The sequence below is a fragment of the Sebastes fasciatus genome, chromosome 12 (genome assembly GCF_043250625.1).
Source record: "Sebastes fasciatus isolate fSebFas1 chromosome 12, fSebFas1.pri, whole genome shotgun sequence".
Taxonomy (NCBI): Eukaryota; Metazoa; Chordata; class Actinopteri; order Perciformes; family Sebastidae; genus Sebastes; species Sebastes fasciatus.
Genome location: NC_133806.1, coordinates 26,292,561 through 26,308,507, shown reverse-complemented (window position 1 = coordinate 26,308,507; position 15,947 = coordinate 26,292,561). Strand labels below are relative to the sequence as shown.

The window sequence follows — 15,947 nt, the reverse complement described above, 5'->3', positions numbered from 1 at the left end:
GTGTAATTCATGATGAACATTCATGATTCCCGGAGGATGAATCACGATGTTTAGTGAACCTTCCTCTGGCACCACCATCAGGACAAAATTACTTCCACAAGAGACGATCAAATATGGAGGATGAAACCTGCCAAAATCAAAAATAAATAAATGAATCGATAAATAACTAATTGTCATTAAATGTAGTAAAAATAATATGAAATATAAATTTACCCATTAATTAATTGATAAAATTAGACATAAATTCAAATTTCTGTTTTAATTTGGTTCTTAATTTATCTATCTTTGTATTAATTCCCTTATTTATTTACTCTTCTGGTTAATTTTCCCTTTTATATATTTACGTATTTATTTTTATTAATTTGTAATTCTATTTATTTATTTTATGTATAAAATGCATAAATACATAAATAAATACACACATTTAAATAAATTCATATTAAATCAATTTAAAAAAATTAGAAAATAATTAAATAATGAATGCAAAAATAAATTACAAAAATTATTAAAAGATAAATACATAAATAAATAAAAGGGAAAATTAAACAAAAGAGTAAATAACATTTTATTAATTAATTGATGGCTACATTATTTTTAATATTATTTTTGCTATATTTAATGACATAGTTATGTATTTATTTATATATTTTTTATTTTGGCAGGTTCCGTCCTCCTTAGTTAAAGTGTCATGTTCCCCGGAGGATTAAACCTTTTGATTTTGTAAATGTCATTAGCTTTCACATGGCCAAATGTTTTATGACAGAAGAAAGAGAAACATGATCCACCGTAACGTGCTTCTGTCTGCTCTGTAATCAGAGACGATTCATTCAGAAATTCAAAACACATTTTAGAGTTTGTGCGTTAAGGTGGTTTGACACACCACAAAATGAGAGCACTGCACGGCTGCCAGATGAAAACAAAGAACATGTTCAGACATTTAGTGCATGTCAAATTCAGTCTTACTGCATTTCAGCCTGAAAACTCCTCTGATCACATTCACGTGACTCGGGGCAGCAGCTTTTATAAAGGTTGTAAGGAAAGAGATTTGCACAGATGATGATGGCTAGAAATTAAAAATGAGAAAGAGAAAAACAATCTTGACAAGATACTCATCCGTCTCACTCCCTCAGGTGTACGACCTGGCGTCTCCAGGTGAGAGCGTGGACAGCACCCCGGGGTGCCGGCTGACAGACGGGGTGTGTGTGACGGCGGCCGGTCCCTCCTGCGGGGCTCACGCCTCCTGCCTCGCCGACTGGGGCTCCTTCAGCTGCGAGTGCCACCCAGGATACACCGGACACAAGTGTGACAGCGGTGAGGAGCCTGACACTGGTGGATGTGGAGACTTGGAGGGGGCGTTTTTAATTCTGTCATCCACTCACAGCACTCGATGTCCACACAAGTTTAGTTGTTGGCTTAACAGATCTGTTTGTTGTGCCCGTTATTTAACCCCAAAACTGTTTAGTCCATCTGCATTGCCTCAAAAAACAACCTCCTCATTCATGTTAATGGCACTTTAGGGGTCGGGATTCAGAGGCTCCAGCAAAAAAAATTAAATAAAGAAAACAGGGTAATTCAGATGAAAAGTTTGCCCTTTTCTTCATAGTCATGAAGACGGAGCATGCTTCAATAATTAGTTATATATTTATCTTCCTGACAAACTTCATATTAATTCCCTTATTTATTTACTCTACTGTTTACTTTTCCTTTTTATTTATTTATGTATTTATGTTTTTAATGTATTTATTTATTTTTGCATTTATTTCTTTATGCAATTATTTTTCAATTATTTTTCATTTATTTTTGCATTTATTTTTCTTTATTTTATATTTATTTTTAAATGTGTGTATTTATTTATGTATTTATTTATTTCTGCAGGATTTTCCCTTTGCATTGACCCCATGATGACACACGTTGAGTGACAGCCCCCTCATTTGCATAATGAGGCAGAAATGCATAAAGAAATTTATAATGAAAACAATATATGAATAAATAAGTTTGGGAAATATATAAGGGGTGTAATGCAAAGAGAAAATTGTGCAGAAATAAATAAATGCAGAAATATAAAAATAAAAATAAAATAAATCAATGCAAAATCAATTAATTAATATAAAAAATAATAAAAATAAATATATAAAAGGGAAAATTAAACAGCAGGGTAAATAAATAAGAGAATAATACAAAGATAGATAAATAAAGATGCAAATTAAAACAGAAATATCAATTTATGTCACATTTTATCAATTCATTAATGGCTACTTTTATTTTTAATATAATTTTTGCTACATTTAATGACATATTTATTTATTTATTGAAACATTTATGTATTTATTCATTTATTTTTTATTTTGACAGGTTCCGTCTTCCATAGTTAACGTTCACTTTCATTTAAAACTAATAAAGATTATCAGCAGAGAAGGGTTTGTTTAAAGTGTGAAAGCTGTTGTAAGTTGTAAGTCATGTGACTGAAACTTAACATGACTTCATATCTCTTCTCTCAGTCGTCCCAGAGTTCTCATTCGACTCGGGCAGCGTTGTGCGTTACCAGCTCAGAGGAGGCGGCAGCTCTCGCCGCACAAACGTGCAGCTGCTCCTCCGAACGAGAGCCGCCTTGGGCACCCTGCTCTCCGTGACGTCCCGGGAGGCCAACGAGTACATCTTCCTGGAGGTCAGTCCATCATCAACTGACCTTTGACCTCACACATTTCTACACACAAAGACAGTCTTACAAGGAGGCATGAATATCAAAATCAACGGTAGCCATGAGGCATTATGGGAAGGTTTTTCAAATGTTCTTCTCTCTCTCAGATCATGGAAGGTCACCTCTCCGTTCGTGCCAACCTCGGCGACGGCGCCCACGCCCTGCGGCTCCCTGGCCAGCGGGTGGATATTGGGCAGTGGGTCCTGGTCAGCCTCAGTCGCCGTGACAACCTGTTTACCCTGCGGCTGGAGCAGGGCGGGGGCTCGCGGGAGGTCCAGGCCCGGCTGGGGAACCGCCGGGAGATCGTGGTTCACCCTGCCAGCGTGATGGTCGGCAACAGCCCGAACGCTGGAGAGAAAACCGACTTTCAGGGTGAGACCTGGATCTGATCTGGATTCTACTGGTCACATGCGTTCATACTCTTTTAACATAAGATTTGGTCAAGTTAGTGAATCATATCAAACATATTTATGGCTTGTGAACCAAACCAAACTAAACTGGACGTTTCCTCCTGCAGGCTGTCTGCGGGACGTTCGTTTTAACGCTCAGGTCCTGCCTCTGGACGGGCAGAGCCGTGACTTGGTGACGGTGCTGGAGAGGCGGGGCGTCACCTCGGGGTGCTCCAGCGACGCCTGCAGCAGCCAACCCTGCCGCAGCCCGCTGCGCTGCATCGACCTGTGGAGGAAACACCAGTGCAAGTAAGAAACACACACAACGGACCCTCCACTGGTTTACTCAGAGAGTATAGATGCAAAGAGACAACAGCCGCTGCCGCCATTTTGGACTGAAAAGGCTTATTAAATGTATAATATTTTATTGCTCAACACAGGCCATTATGACAGTGGAATAGATATATTATTGTTTTACTTTTGTACGGCTCTTTGTAGGCGGACGTTTTACTGGCGTCCGGTAGTCGCTTCCAGTCCAAAATGGCAGAATCGTAGCTCTGCTGCTGGACGCTGATGTTGCAATGGAACTATTGACTTTCAATTCTTATCAATACATGTTCTTTGGTTTACTTTAGACTTGATGTCATTAACCCGTCTCTCTCCCAGGTGCCCCGGCGGTCAGGTGACGGTGACCGATGACTCCGATCAGCAGCATTGCGTGCCTTCGCCATGCGGACCATCTTCCTGCCGTAATGGCGGCACCTGCCAGGCGCTATCGCCTGACAGCTACCGGTGCCGGTGTCAGGAGGGGTTCAGGGGTCAGCGCTGTGAACTGGGGCAGGTCAAAGGTCACCGGCTGGCCGCCCTCAGCCCCAGCTCCATCCTGGCCATCAGCATGTGTCTGCTCGTCTTCTTCGGTAAGAGACAAGAGAGTTATTTATTATTACTTGAAACAATAAACAGTCTTTAGGTAACAAACCAAACAGTGAGAGATTTAACTAAACACTCTTCTTTCTGACTCACAGGCAGCGATGCATTTTCTATTTCCCCTTTTTTTGGAGTAAATAGAAGAACTGGCTAGTTAGCAGTGATCATAAATAAAGAGCAACATGGGGGGGGGGAAATAAATCGATTCACCTATGGTATCGCATTTTTTAATTTTTTTACAATTTTGAATTAGACTTTGTAATGTCAGAATCGATATATTTGCTTAATTTGAGTCTATGTGGAGGTAGAAGGAAGTTACCGCTTTTATTGTTGTAGTCTGAGTAACGTGACGTCATATCCATTCCGTATCCGTCAACCAAAACAAACCGCAGCAAGCCTAAACGAGAAAGTAGAAAACGGCGAAGGGTCTGCGTGGATACGACCTGCACCCTCACATGTTAAATCCAAAGTGGTAAACACTACACATCCAGTAAAGTATGGAAACACTTTGGCTTTCACACATTGCAGGAAAAGCAGAGCTAGACATCACGGCTAAAGCTGCATGCTAACTCTGTTATGGACAGGAAACGTTATCGTATTGCGGTAACGTGCAGTCAAGCCGGCCGTCGCTCTCATCTCCGTGGTCAAGTGGGCCGACGTTACAACTGTAGAGCACCCATATACTGACATTTATGTTAAATGCATTCAAACGGCCCCGATGGAGCTGACCATGGATGTATAAAGAGAACGGAGCTGACGGGAGAGCTAGAGACGACCTTGGAGAAGTTAGAGGAAGTATACACGTGAGACTGTGACGGTTTTCAAAATAAGGTGTTAACAAAGGGAACTGTATATACAAAATACATCTATGGAAATAAGATTAATTGGATTATATTCACCAGAAGTATAAAACATTACATATCCCTTATAAATTAGAAAGAAAATACCACTAATTTGTGAGAGAAATGTCTTTATTCTTTGATTCTTAAATCCAGTTGAACTGAGAGTGATGAGTCTGTAACTGAATGTGATGTAAACTCAGCCGTCTCCTCTAAAGACCTTTTGTTCTAAACTTGTGTAACAGTGAGCTGAACACATCAATAGGTTTTCCATTAGCATCGATCGTGAACCTTCAGACCGCGTTACGTAAAGTTCACAAAACAATCGTGTCATTTTTATGACGTCAATACATCGGATGAATTAAAGCGATAGTTGGGATGTTTTCTCAGTGTGGTTGTATGAGGTCATTTATCCAGAGTCAGTGTATTACCTACAGTAGATGGAGAAACAAAGTGCTCCAGATTGATGCATTTAACTTTAAAATGTACAAAATCTGAGGATCTACTCAGCACAGTCTCACAAAATTTGAAACCCTGGTGAAGCCTGTTGTAATTTGTAGCAGAGCAGTGTCGCATTTTGTTAATAATTACTAAAACAAGTGCAATACAAAGTGATTTTGTGACAATCGTCACCTCGGTGAGATTGGGCAGCCACGGGTGAAAACATGAATCGGCGCCTGTGATTGAGGCTAAATGACTCCACAGAGCAGCTTTAATGAGCTGCTGCTACTAACGTACAGGAAGGAAATGAAATCTGTCCCGGTGGTGCAGAAACACATCAACGCACAGATGCATAGTAATATCGTCCTGTGTGTGTGTGTGTGTGTGTGTGTGTGTGTGTGTGTGTGTGTGTGTGTGTGTGTGTGTGTGTGTGTGTGTGTGTGTGTGTGTGTGCAGCGGTGCTGGTGGCGGTGACGGTGTGGAACCAGAAAGGCAGCCGTAACAAGTTCAGGAAGCGAGGAGTTTACCACATCCCCGCTGAACACGAGAGCTGGGAGGACATCCGAGAAAACATCCTCAACTACAACGAGGAGGGGGGGGGGGAGCAGGACCAGGTACACACACACACACACACACACACACACACACACACACACACACATACACTCACACACACACGATGTACGATGTTCTCTTTTACGTAACAGCTTTAACTTTATAAAGAAGACAAGGACCCTTAACACTGTTAAAAGCTTTATTGATAAACAGACAATCAGGTTTATTGCTAAGCAGGTTTTCACATACAAGGAATTGGCCTTGGTGTTTGGTGCATATCAATAAACATATTCATATATAGAAATATAGAAAAATCTAAAAATATGTAAATGAAAAGAGCAGTAGAATATGTGAAATGTACAGAGGTAATAATCCAATAGACGTGCGTTAGTGTGATGCATTGAGTCAGATTTGAGACTTTACATATATTATTATTATTATTATATAATATATTATTATTATTTAATAATATATTATTAGAGAATATTTGCAATTTTGATTTTATTTTTGAATTGGAGGAAGTGAACCTCGAGATCAGAGGTCAAGGGACCCCTTTGAAAATGGCCATGCCAGCTTTTCCTCACCAAACGTTTGTTTGTAACGTTAATTAAGCTCCTTGGCGACAAGCTAGTATGACATGGTTGGTACCAATGGATTCATTAGGTTTATCTAGTTTCATACAATACCAGCATCTTCACTCTAGCTTTAAAACTGAGCCTGCTACAATCTAAAACTCACAGGTTGCGATAATGCGTGAAAGAAATAAAACGAAACGTTTTTATAACGAATTTGCGTTAACGTGTTATGTAAGGGATAATGTACAGCGAGCCGGTCATCGTTGTGAAAGAAACCCAGACAGGGCGATGAAACCCTGAAAGGGATTCTTTCACAACGATGACCCCCTAGCTGTACATTATCCCGCTTATTACACGGCTACTTACTGAAGAAATCAATAATTTGACACAAAAACGGTCCGCCAGAGTCCGACATCAGAACTGCGCCCATAGCAACGGTCTGTTATACAGAAATAACAGACCGTAGAACACCGGGATTGACCAATCAGAATCGAGTATTCAACACAGCCGTGTTATAACACTAAATATTTGTGTGTGTTAAAGGAAATTTTTTGTAGTATTGAAAACCAACTCTTTAGAGAAGACTGAGGAGGATTGAATACCAATATGTTTGTCCCTCCTTCCCTCCTTCCTTTCCTTCCAGAACGGCTATGACATCACAGAGTTGAAGCGTCCGCTGTGCTCCAGTCTGTCCCAGTCGTCGTCCTGCACCACCGCCCCGCTCATCAAATCCTCGCCCGGCTCCCAGGAGGAAGTTCACCCGTCCGGCTCCTCCTGCAGCTCTGGCGCTCCCTACCTCAGCATCCCACATCACCACCATCACCCCCACCACTATCAGCACGCCACCGCCAATAGCTACACCAGCGACGCCGCCTACGCCAACTTCACCACTCACAGGGACATGGAGACGAGCAACGGTTATGCGGACGCCCCATCGGGGTCGCGCTCTCACGTGGACTTTAAAAGCTACGTGGCGAGAATCATCTGGGAGGCGGACAACGACAGCGAGGCGCTGCCGCCGGACGCCTACCACGTCTGGTGTGTGGAAGGCTCGGGGTCGTCGGTAGGAAGCCTCAGCTCGCTGGGGTCGGCCGCGTCACGTAGAAACATTGTCATCGCCCCCGGCGACGAAGAGGAGGAAGAAGATGAAGGAGGGTTTGTTAACGACAGGCTGTCGCGGTGGGGCCCCAAGTTCCAGTCGCTCAGCGAGATGTACGACCGGCCCCAGCTGGCCCTCACGTACAGGGAGGCTGTGGCCTACATACAGAGGAGCCACAGCCACAACCCGCTGCCTCAGCACCACTAGGGGGCACTACACTACCCTCACCCACACACGGTTCATACAGACTGGGAGGGACGGCGGGCTGCGTTCACGTCCAATCTGAAACAAACCAAATAAAAACAGGATGAGTTGTACCGATAATTACGGAAGCCCTGAAAGGGCCAAAAATAAATGACTCAATAAATAAATAAATATGTCAGCCATATGTAGCCATTAATTAATTGATGAAATGTGACTTAAAATAATATTTTTGTTTTAATTTGCTTCTTTATATACTTATCTTTGTATTAATTCCCTTATTTATTTACTCTTCGGTTTTAATGTTATTAATTTTTAAATTTATTTATATTTGCATTTATTTTTTATTTATTTATATTTGTTTTTGAATGTTGTATTTATTTCTGCATTTGTGCATTTATTTATTAATTTATTTCTGCATGAGTTTCCCTTTGCATTTCACCCCTTATTTATTTCCCCAAACTTATTTATTTCTATATTCTTTTCTTTTTCTGCCTACAAATGAGGGGGCTGTCACTCAACATGTGTCATCATGGGGTCAATGCAAAGGGAAAATGGTGCAGAAATAAATAAATGCATACATTTAAAAATAAATAAAAAATATGTTTTTTAAATGTAAAAATAAATAAATAAATAAAATAAATAGAAAAATTAATACATTAATTAAAAAAAATAATAAAATAAATACATAAATAAATAAAAGGGAAAATTAAACAGAAGAGTAAATAAATAAACAAATTAATACAAAGATAAATAAATAAAGAAGCGAATTAAAACAGAAATATCAATTTATGTCACATTTCATTAATTATTAAACTGTCAGGATCAGGACAGATATTTTCAGGACAGATATTTTCTCATCTTTTGGTTTATTAAATATCAGATTAAAGTTCATGTTAGGGAGTTTAAAGAAGTGAGATAAACACAGTGCATTCATTATAAATGAAGGAGGCACAGAGAAGTAATGAAGGGTTAAAAAAACAAACAAGATAGAAATAAATGTTTGAATTACAAATGTAAATTTGTCCACATTTCTGAGATATTGAGAACGAATACAATTCTTTAACTGCCTGACAGATTTTCATCTGAAAGAAACTCTAATCTGTTGTCAAAGGTTCAATAAAGTTAAGTCAAAAAAGTCCTAATCAGCCACAAAAAAAACACCTGTGTGGGTGAACACTGGGCCTTGAAATCTGATTGGCTGCACCAGACAAACCTCAAATATCTCCATCCTGATTGGCTGCTGGCCCTGACTATAGGCGGGAGCAACCTCTCAACCTGTAACTGTGTGTTCAGTGAGCCATGAGGAGCCAACAGGAGCAGAGACACTGTGAGTGAAACAAACATTTTAAAGCTTCTGTGTTTAAATTTAACTCAAAATACTCTGAAGGCACAAGTTTGGTTTGTAGAAACACTTATTGTTAGTGATCAAACAGAAACAAACTGGTTCACACTCAAAGTAAAGAGTTTCTAAACACTTTAAAGTTCTCATTTCTGGTGTTTTTATTAGTCCGAATACTTTTCACACATACTGGATGTGAACCAGTTTGCTTCTTTTTTGCTGGTGTAAACGCACTAGAAAACTTATGGAGGACGGAACCTGCCAAAACCAAACATATATACATAAATGACTCAATAAATTAATAAATGTCAATAAATGTAGCAAAAATAATATAAAAAATAAATGTAGCTATTAATTAATTGATCAAATATGACATAAATTGATATTTCTGTTTTAATTTGCTTCTTTATTTATTTATCTTTAATTTCCTTATTTATTTACTCATTTACGTCATTAAATTTATACATTTATATATTTTTATTTATTTTTGCATTTATTTTTTACTCATTTTATATTTATTTTTAAATGTATGTATTTATGCATTTATTTATTTCTACACGATTTTCCCTTTGCATTGACCCCATGATGACACACGTTGAGTGACAGCCCCCTCATTCGTATAATGAGGCAGACATGTATAACGAAAATAATATAGAAAAAATTAAGCCTGGGGAAAAGCATGCAGAAATAAATTAATAAATACATACATAAATAAATACATATATTTATAAAAATATTAATAAAATATTAATAAAGAAATACATAAATTAATATAAGGGAAAATTGAACAGAAGAGTAAGTAAATAAGGGGATTAATGCAAAGATAAATAAATAAAGAAGCAAATTAAAACACAAAATATCAATTTGTCACATTTTATAAATTAATTCATGACTACATTTATTTTTAATATTATTTTTGCCGCATTCAATGACATATTTATTCATTTATTTTTTATTTTGGCCATAAAAACTCCCTCGGTGGCTATAGCAGTATGTATTTGTTGTGTCTTTTTAGAGCTACAACCAGCTATTTTCATCATATATTAATCTGTCAAGTATTTTCTCAATTAATTGCCTAGTTAGTGTGAAATGCAGATGACAACAAGCCAGGGTCAAGTCTTAAAATCCTCACAATCAAGAAGCATTTTTGCTTGAAAAATTACTTGAAAACACAAAATATCTTCCTAATATATTGACGAATCATTTGAGCTCTTTCTGCTAGGAGTTGCCAAAGTCGAAAAATGTTAAAATCCTGTATACAGGGACACAGATTGTCTCCCTGTTTGTCAAATTCGAAACCTCAAAACAAGAGACAATCATCCCGTCTCACCTGTGGCATTAAAAAAAACAGCTTTCAGCAAATGTGGCGTGAACGCAGCAGTCGTGTAGAGCGATGGCAGCAGTCGTGTAGAGCGATGGCAGCAGTCGTGTAGAGCGATGGCGGCAGTGAAGCGGTGACACTTTCAGGGCTGCAGGTTCATTATGTGATCCAGATGTTTCTTTATGTAGCTGCAGGACAAAGAAGTTGGAGGTCTGAGTTCAGACACAAAGCACAGACAGAAGTTGTTATGGGTTCATGTACCAGCTTTACAGGATCATCTTTATTCATGTTTATTTCATTTGGTGGTCGCTGGCTTTTGTTCTTGAACATGTGAAGTGTTTTCTGGAGGAATATTTCCATCAATCTGTCAGACATGTTGTGGTTGACTGTGAGAATGATTCTGGTTCATTTGTTAACAACATCCAGGCCTTGATGTGAGTCTCTCACAGAGAACTCAACGTTCTTCTTTAAGGGCATTTTAATCTTTTTATCTCCGCCGCGACAGTTTGAACTTTGACCCCTCCACACAGCCCACACCTGACGAACAAAAACTCACAAAGAAAGTTCCCCGAATGACAAACTTCTCTTAAAAAGACGTCCCGTCTCTGCTGTCGACATTAACCTCCAACAAACACAATAACCAGCTTTTATTTTCTACCTTCCTGTTGCACTAGTTGATGATTCAGTCCTCAAACTGGACCAATGAATCCAGTAACAAATAAAGAAATAGAAGCCTTGTGAGCTCAGCAGGTGAAACACTTTTTAACCCGTCAGTGTTTCAACATGTAAAATAAGATTTGATAGTTCTCAGATGAAATTATTTTTATACTCCGTTGTATAAAAACCTCCCAGAAGCTCCCGTCCACCTGCAGTTGGTTGTGCGTCGTGTTAACGTGCTGGGTGGCGTCACGTTGAGTGTTTTTGTTATTTTCCTAGTTGGTCAGCTGGTTGCGGGTAGTGGTGAAGCCACTGTGGCTCAGGCAAAGAGTGTAGAAGCAAAGAGACGAAACTCCGCTGCTGCCGCCATTTTGGTACTGAAAACGCTTCTTAAATTTATAATATTTTATTGTTCAACACGGGCCGTTTCGGTAGAATATCACAATAGAATAGAAATAATTTTGTTTTACTTTTGTACGGCACTATTTAGGTGGACGTTTCACTGGCGTTCACTTGTCGTTTTCAGTCCAAAATGGCGGAAGCGTAGCTCTGCTGCTGGGCGCTGATGTTTCACTTTTTTGCAATATACTGTACATTCTTTGGTTTAGGGTCTGTTTGGCTGCAGCTAAATTAACAGATTCGGACGTTAATGTGAGCTGCAAGTGAGTTCAGACCAGCGATGGCCATCAGATTTATTAATGAGGAAGCACAAAACAATCTCAAGTTTTAATCATCTGCAAGTCAAGATGTGAGAGAACAAAATCCTGATTTTATTAACCCTCTGAGACCCACAATAGACCTGTTTTGTTTAAGTATTTTTTAGGCGGCTACAGGGGGTCTTTAGGGGGAGATAGCAGGTCAACAGTAGATGTCACATAGAAGTGGTGTACATCATCTGAAAGATGGGAACCTGAAGATTAATTTGAGATGCAGCTCAGCACTGTGTGTCAAGTTGTTTTAGCCATTAATAAGAAATAAACATGAATTCATTATTTAAAATAAATTGTAAAAGTGTATAAGGGTTTAGAACATGATGATAGAAGCATATGATGGTCATCCCCATGCTCTATTATGTCTCATAAGTTGTTGCAGTAATTTTTGGGTTGATACCATTTGTTACACAGATTTGGTGCTAAATTTAACCATTTTTTTACCACTGGAGAATTGATAAAAATGATCAATAATCCCTCCAGAATACCACATTAAGACACCAAGACCCTGAGGAACACCATAGAAAAAGCCATGCTGTGATTTGAAAAGGGCCATGACAGTTTTTCCTCAGCAAAATGTAGCCTAACTTTGGAGCGTTATTTAACCTCCTTCCCGCTGTACCGCCCGCAATTCCACAGGTCTCAGGGGGTTAATGTTTTTTACTTTAATTTTGTATTTTTACATCATGATTTATTCTTTGTATTATTCTGAATCTGCAAAGTAACTAAAGTTATCAAATAAATGCCTGTTAAAGTAAAAACTCCAACATTTCTCTCTGAGATTTCGTGCAGTAGAAGTATAAAGTAGCAGAAAATGTAAAGTACAAGTACCTCTAGATTGCATTTAAGTAGCTTCAGACATGAATAGTGTGTTGCCCTCAGAGCTTAACTCGCAGATTGATTTCCACTTAAATCACTTTTGTGTTCACTTCGTCGTCTTTTCATTACTCAGCTTCCCATAATGCAGTTGTTGTCCTGCGTTAAAGCGTCCAGTTTGATTTAGTTTAGAGGAGCTCTCCCTGACGGTGAGATGAGGACCAAAAAGGTGTGTTTAGACCTCCCACCTGGGCGCCACACACCGCTCTCCAAACAACCAAATTAAAGAAAGAAAGCAGCAGTTTGTTGGGTGTCCACAGACGTTAACCAGCGTCGTGTCTGACGGTTGTTTCCCAGCCTACCTCTCGGCCACGTATGTTGTCACCGCCTGATGAATGTAGTTTTATACGTAGTGAGTCTGAGCAGGCACAGAGTACAATCACAGTTTATTATAAACTCAAATCCACTTTGAAATTGCACTTCAGGTTTCAAGTGTTTCCCAGAATACATTCAGGAATTAAAAGAATATTTGCCGCTGAAGTCCTGGGATCGTAGCGCCGGTTTGTCACAACGTCGTCAGTTTTTATTTCTCTTCTGGTTCCTGAATAAAAACAAACAAGTGAGCCCTCAAAGAATTGTACTCAGAGCTCAAAGCTATGCATCCAAATGGAAAAACACAGGTGTCTTTTTCTAAACTCATGTGAAGCTCCAGATGTTGTGACACATCTGTTGATGTTTGTGTAGATCCAGTGTGTGTGAGTGTGTGTGTGTTGATCTGTATGATATGATGTACATATGGACGTTTTATAGCAACTTAAACATGGAATATTCCTTTTGTATATGACTTTTAATAAAAATGGCTTTTCCCCAAAACGTTGATCTGTTGATGCTTTTAGCTCCGTTCAGGTTTCTGATTTAGACGAAGAGAAGAAATAAATAAATAATTATACTACTACTAATAATAATAATAATAATAATAGGAATAACGAAAAGACGACCTGTGTCCCGATTCCACATGGGAGAAACTGCAGAAGTACAGTGATGGAGGAAGTATTCAGATCCTTTAATGCAGTAAAAGTACTAATACCACACTGTAAAAATACTGTTACAGTAAAAGTACTAATACCACACTGTAAAAATACTGTTACAGTAAAAGTACTAATACTGCACTGTAAAAATACTCTGTTACAGTAAAAGTACTAATACCACACTGTAAAAACACTCCAAACATGCTTTGTGAACATGCCAAAAAAACTGAAAGTAACAGAGTATTAATTATTAAAAGTATCAGTGAGTATTAAGATGTTTTCAGTAAATAGTATACAGATGGTTTGTAGTACTGGATTAGGACCATTGACTGAGGTTTATATTCCCTCATGAAGCAACGCTGCCACCATGTGGTGAACTCTGATATGACACAGGACTGGGTGGTTTTCTGCTTCACTCACTGACAGAAACATTTTATTACTTTTACTTAGGTAACATTTTGAATGCAGGACTTTTACTTTTACTCCAGTAAAAGATCAGAGTTTTTCTTCCACTGATGATAAAAAGACACTTTGTGGAGGTTAGAGCCAGAAATGTAAAGTTGTGTAATTTAGCTGTTAGCTCCTGCAGCTACAGTTCAGTATGTCCTCATGTCCTCTGTGTGTGTTTCTTGTCCTGCCTGCTGGTTCAATATCAGGTCCTCCCACTGCTCTCAGACCCAGACTGTGACCTCTAACCCCCAAACCCTGAACCTCCTCCAGCAGGTAGGTACAGCATATAAACTCAGGTACATGTGCAGGATATTATATTATATTATATTATGTTATGTTATATTGTAATATATTATGTTATAATATAATATAATATATTATATTATATTATGTTATGTTATATTGTAATGTATTATGTTATAATATAATATAATATATTATATTATATTATGTTATGTTATATTGTAATGTATTATGTTATAATATAATATAATATATTATATTATGTTATGTTATATTGTGTTATATTATGTTATAGTATTAAATTATATTATATTACATTATATTACATTATAATAATATATTATGTAATGTTATATTGTGTTATATTATATTATATTATGTTATAGTATTATGTTATATTATATTACATTATAATAATAGATTATGTAATGTTATATTGTGTTATATTATATTATGTTATATTATATTATAGTATTATATTATATTATATTACCTTATTATATTATGTTATGTTATATTATATTATAGTATTATATTATATTATGTTACATTATGTTATATTATATTATATTACATTATATTATATTATGATATATTATGTTACGTTATATTATATTATAATATTGTGTTATATTATATTATATTATATTACATTATATTACATTATAATAATAGATTATGTAATGTTATATTGTGTTATATTATATTACGTTATATAATATATTATGTTACATTATATTATGTTATATTATATTACATTATAATATTATATTACGTTATATTATGTTATATTATTACTTAATATTATTACTTATGATTGTTACTTTATATTGTGTTATATTATATTGTATTATATTTTATAATACATAATGTTATGTTACGTTATATTACGTTACATTATGTTACGTTATATTACTTTTTATTACATTACATTGTATTTTATTACATGATATTACATTATATCATATGTACACATGCAAACATTCAGATGCGCAGTGTAAAGTAGAGTTAAAAACTTTGTTAATTTTACTGAGTCAGTGTTTGCTGGGAACATGACCTTTGACCTTCCACCCACACAGAGTGGACATTGAGTTGACATGAAGCAGATGCATCATTACAAACCATGAATGACGGTTATCATGCTCTGATGGCCACGCTTTCCCAGGCCGACACAATACATTCACTCAACAGCGGGGGTGCATGTATGTGGAGAGAGGCCTCTGCTCCACCACAATACCCTATATATATATATATGTCACACACACACACACACACACCTATAAACGCACACACTTGTACACAAGAAGGCCCAGCCACCAAACACAGTGATTTAATGTGTGATATTCTGACTAGCAGCTCATGAACTGCTGCAGAAACATCTTGTCTCATTAACACTCGAGTGTTTTTCTTCACACATGCTGGAAGTCTTATTTGTTTTCTCTGCGGCTGATTAAACCACAGACGTCACACTGAGCTGAGAGCTGCTGTCTGTCGGAAGGTTTCTGCTCTCGTCACTGCAGAGTGGAAACTAGAGAAGCATTATTACACTTTACTGGAGCACAGATTAGACTGCATTCATAGAAATGTCACTGAGAAGCACAGATAATCTGATTAGTGCAGATTAGGACTGTCAATCGATTAAAATAGTTAATCGTG

The 15,947-nt window shown here is 37.5% G+C and overlaps 1 protein-coding gene and 1 long non-coding RNA gene across 6 annotated transcripts in view; both read left to right on the top strand.

Annotated features, from left to right (window-relative positions):
* LOC141779560 (neural-cadherin) overlaps window positions 1-7,847 on the top strand; it is a 183,099-nt gene extending 175,252 nt beyond the window's left edge. For all 5 annotated transcript variants that reach the window (XM_074654446.1, XM_074654444.1, XM_074654442.1 and 2 more), the window contains 7 exons: window positions 1,131-1,311; window positions 2,499-2,665; window positions 2,806-3,070; window positions 3,216-3,396; window positions 3,754-4,004; window positions 5,751-5,908; window positions 7,068-7,847. In XM_074654446.1, coding sequence (XP_074510547.1) covers window positions 1,131-1,311; window positions 2,499-2,665; window positions 2,806-3,070; window positions 3,216-3,396; window positions 3,754-4,004; window positions 5,751-5,908; window positions 7,068-7,730 — 1,866 coding nt within the window. In that variant the 3' untranslated portion in view covers window positions 7,731-7,847. The remainder of the gene's footprint in view (window positions 1-1,130; window positions 1,312-2,498; window positions 2,666-2,805; window positions 3,071-3,215; window positions 3,397-3,753; window positions 4,005-5,750; window positions 5,909-7,067) is intronic.
* Window positions 7,848-9,989: 2,142 nt separating this feature from the next.
* Window positions 9,990-13,443, top strand: LOC141779564 (uncharacterized). Its single transcript, XR_012596350.1, has 2 exons — window positions 9,990-11,930; window positions 12,057-13,443. It is a non-coding gene; the product is annotated as an uncharacterized LOC141779564 (long non-coding RNA).
* Window positions 13,444-15,947: the final 2,504 nt, after the last annotated feature.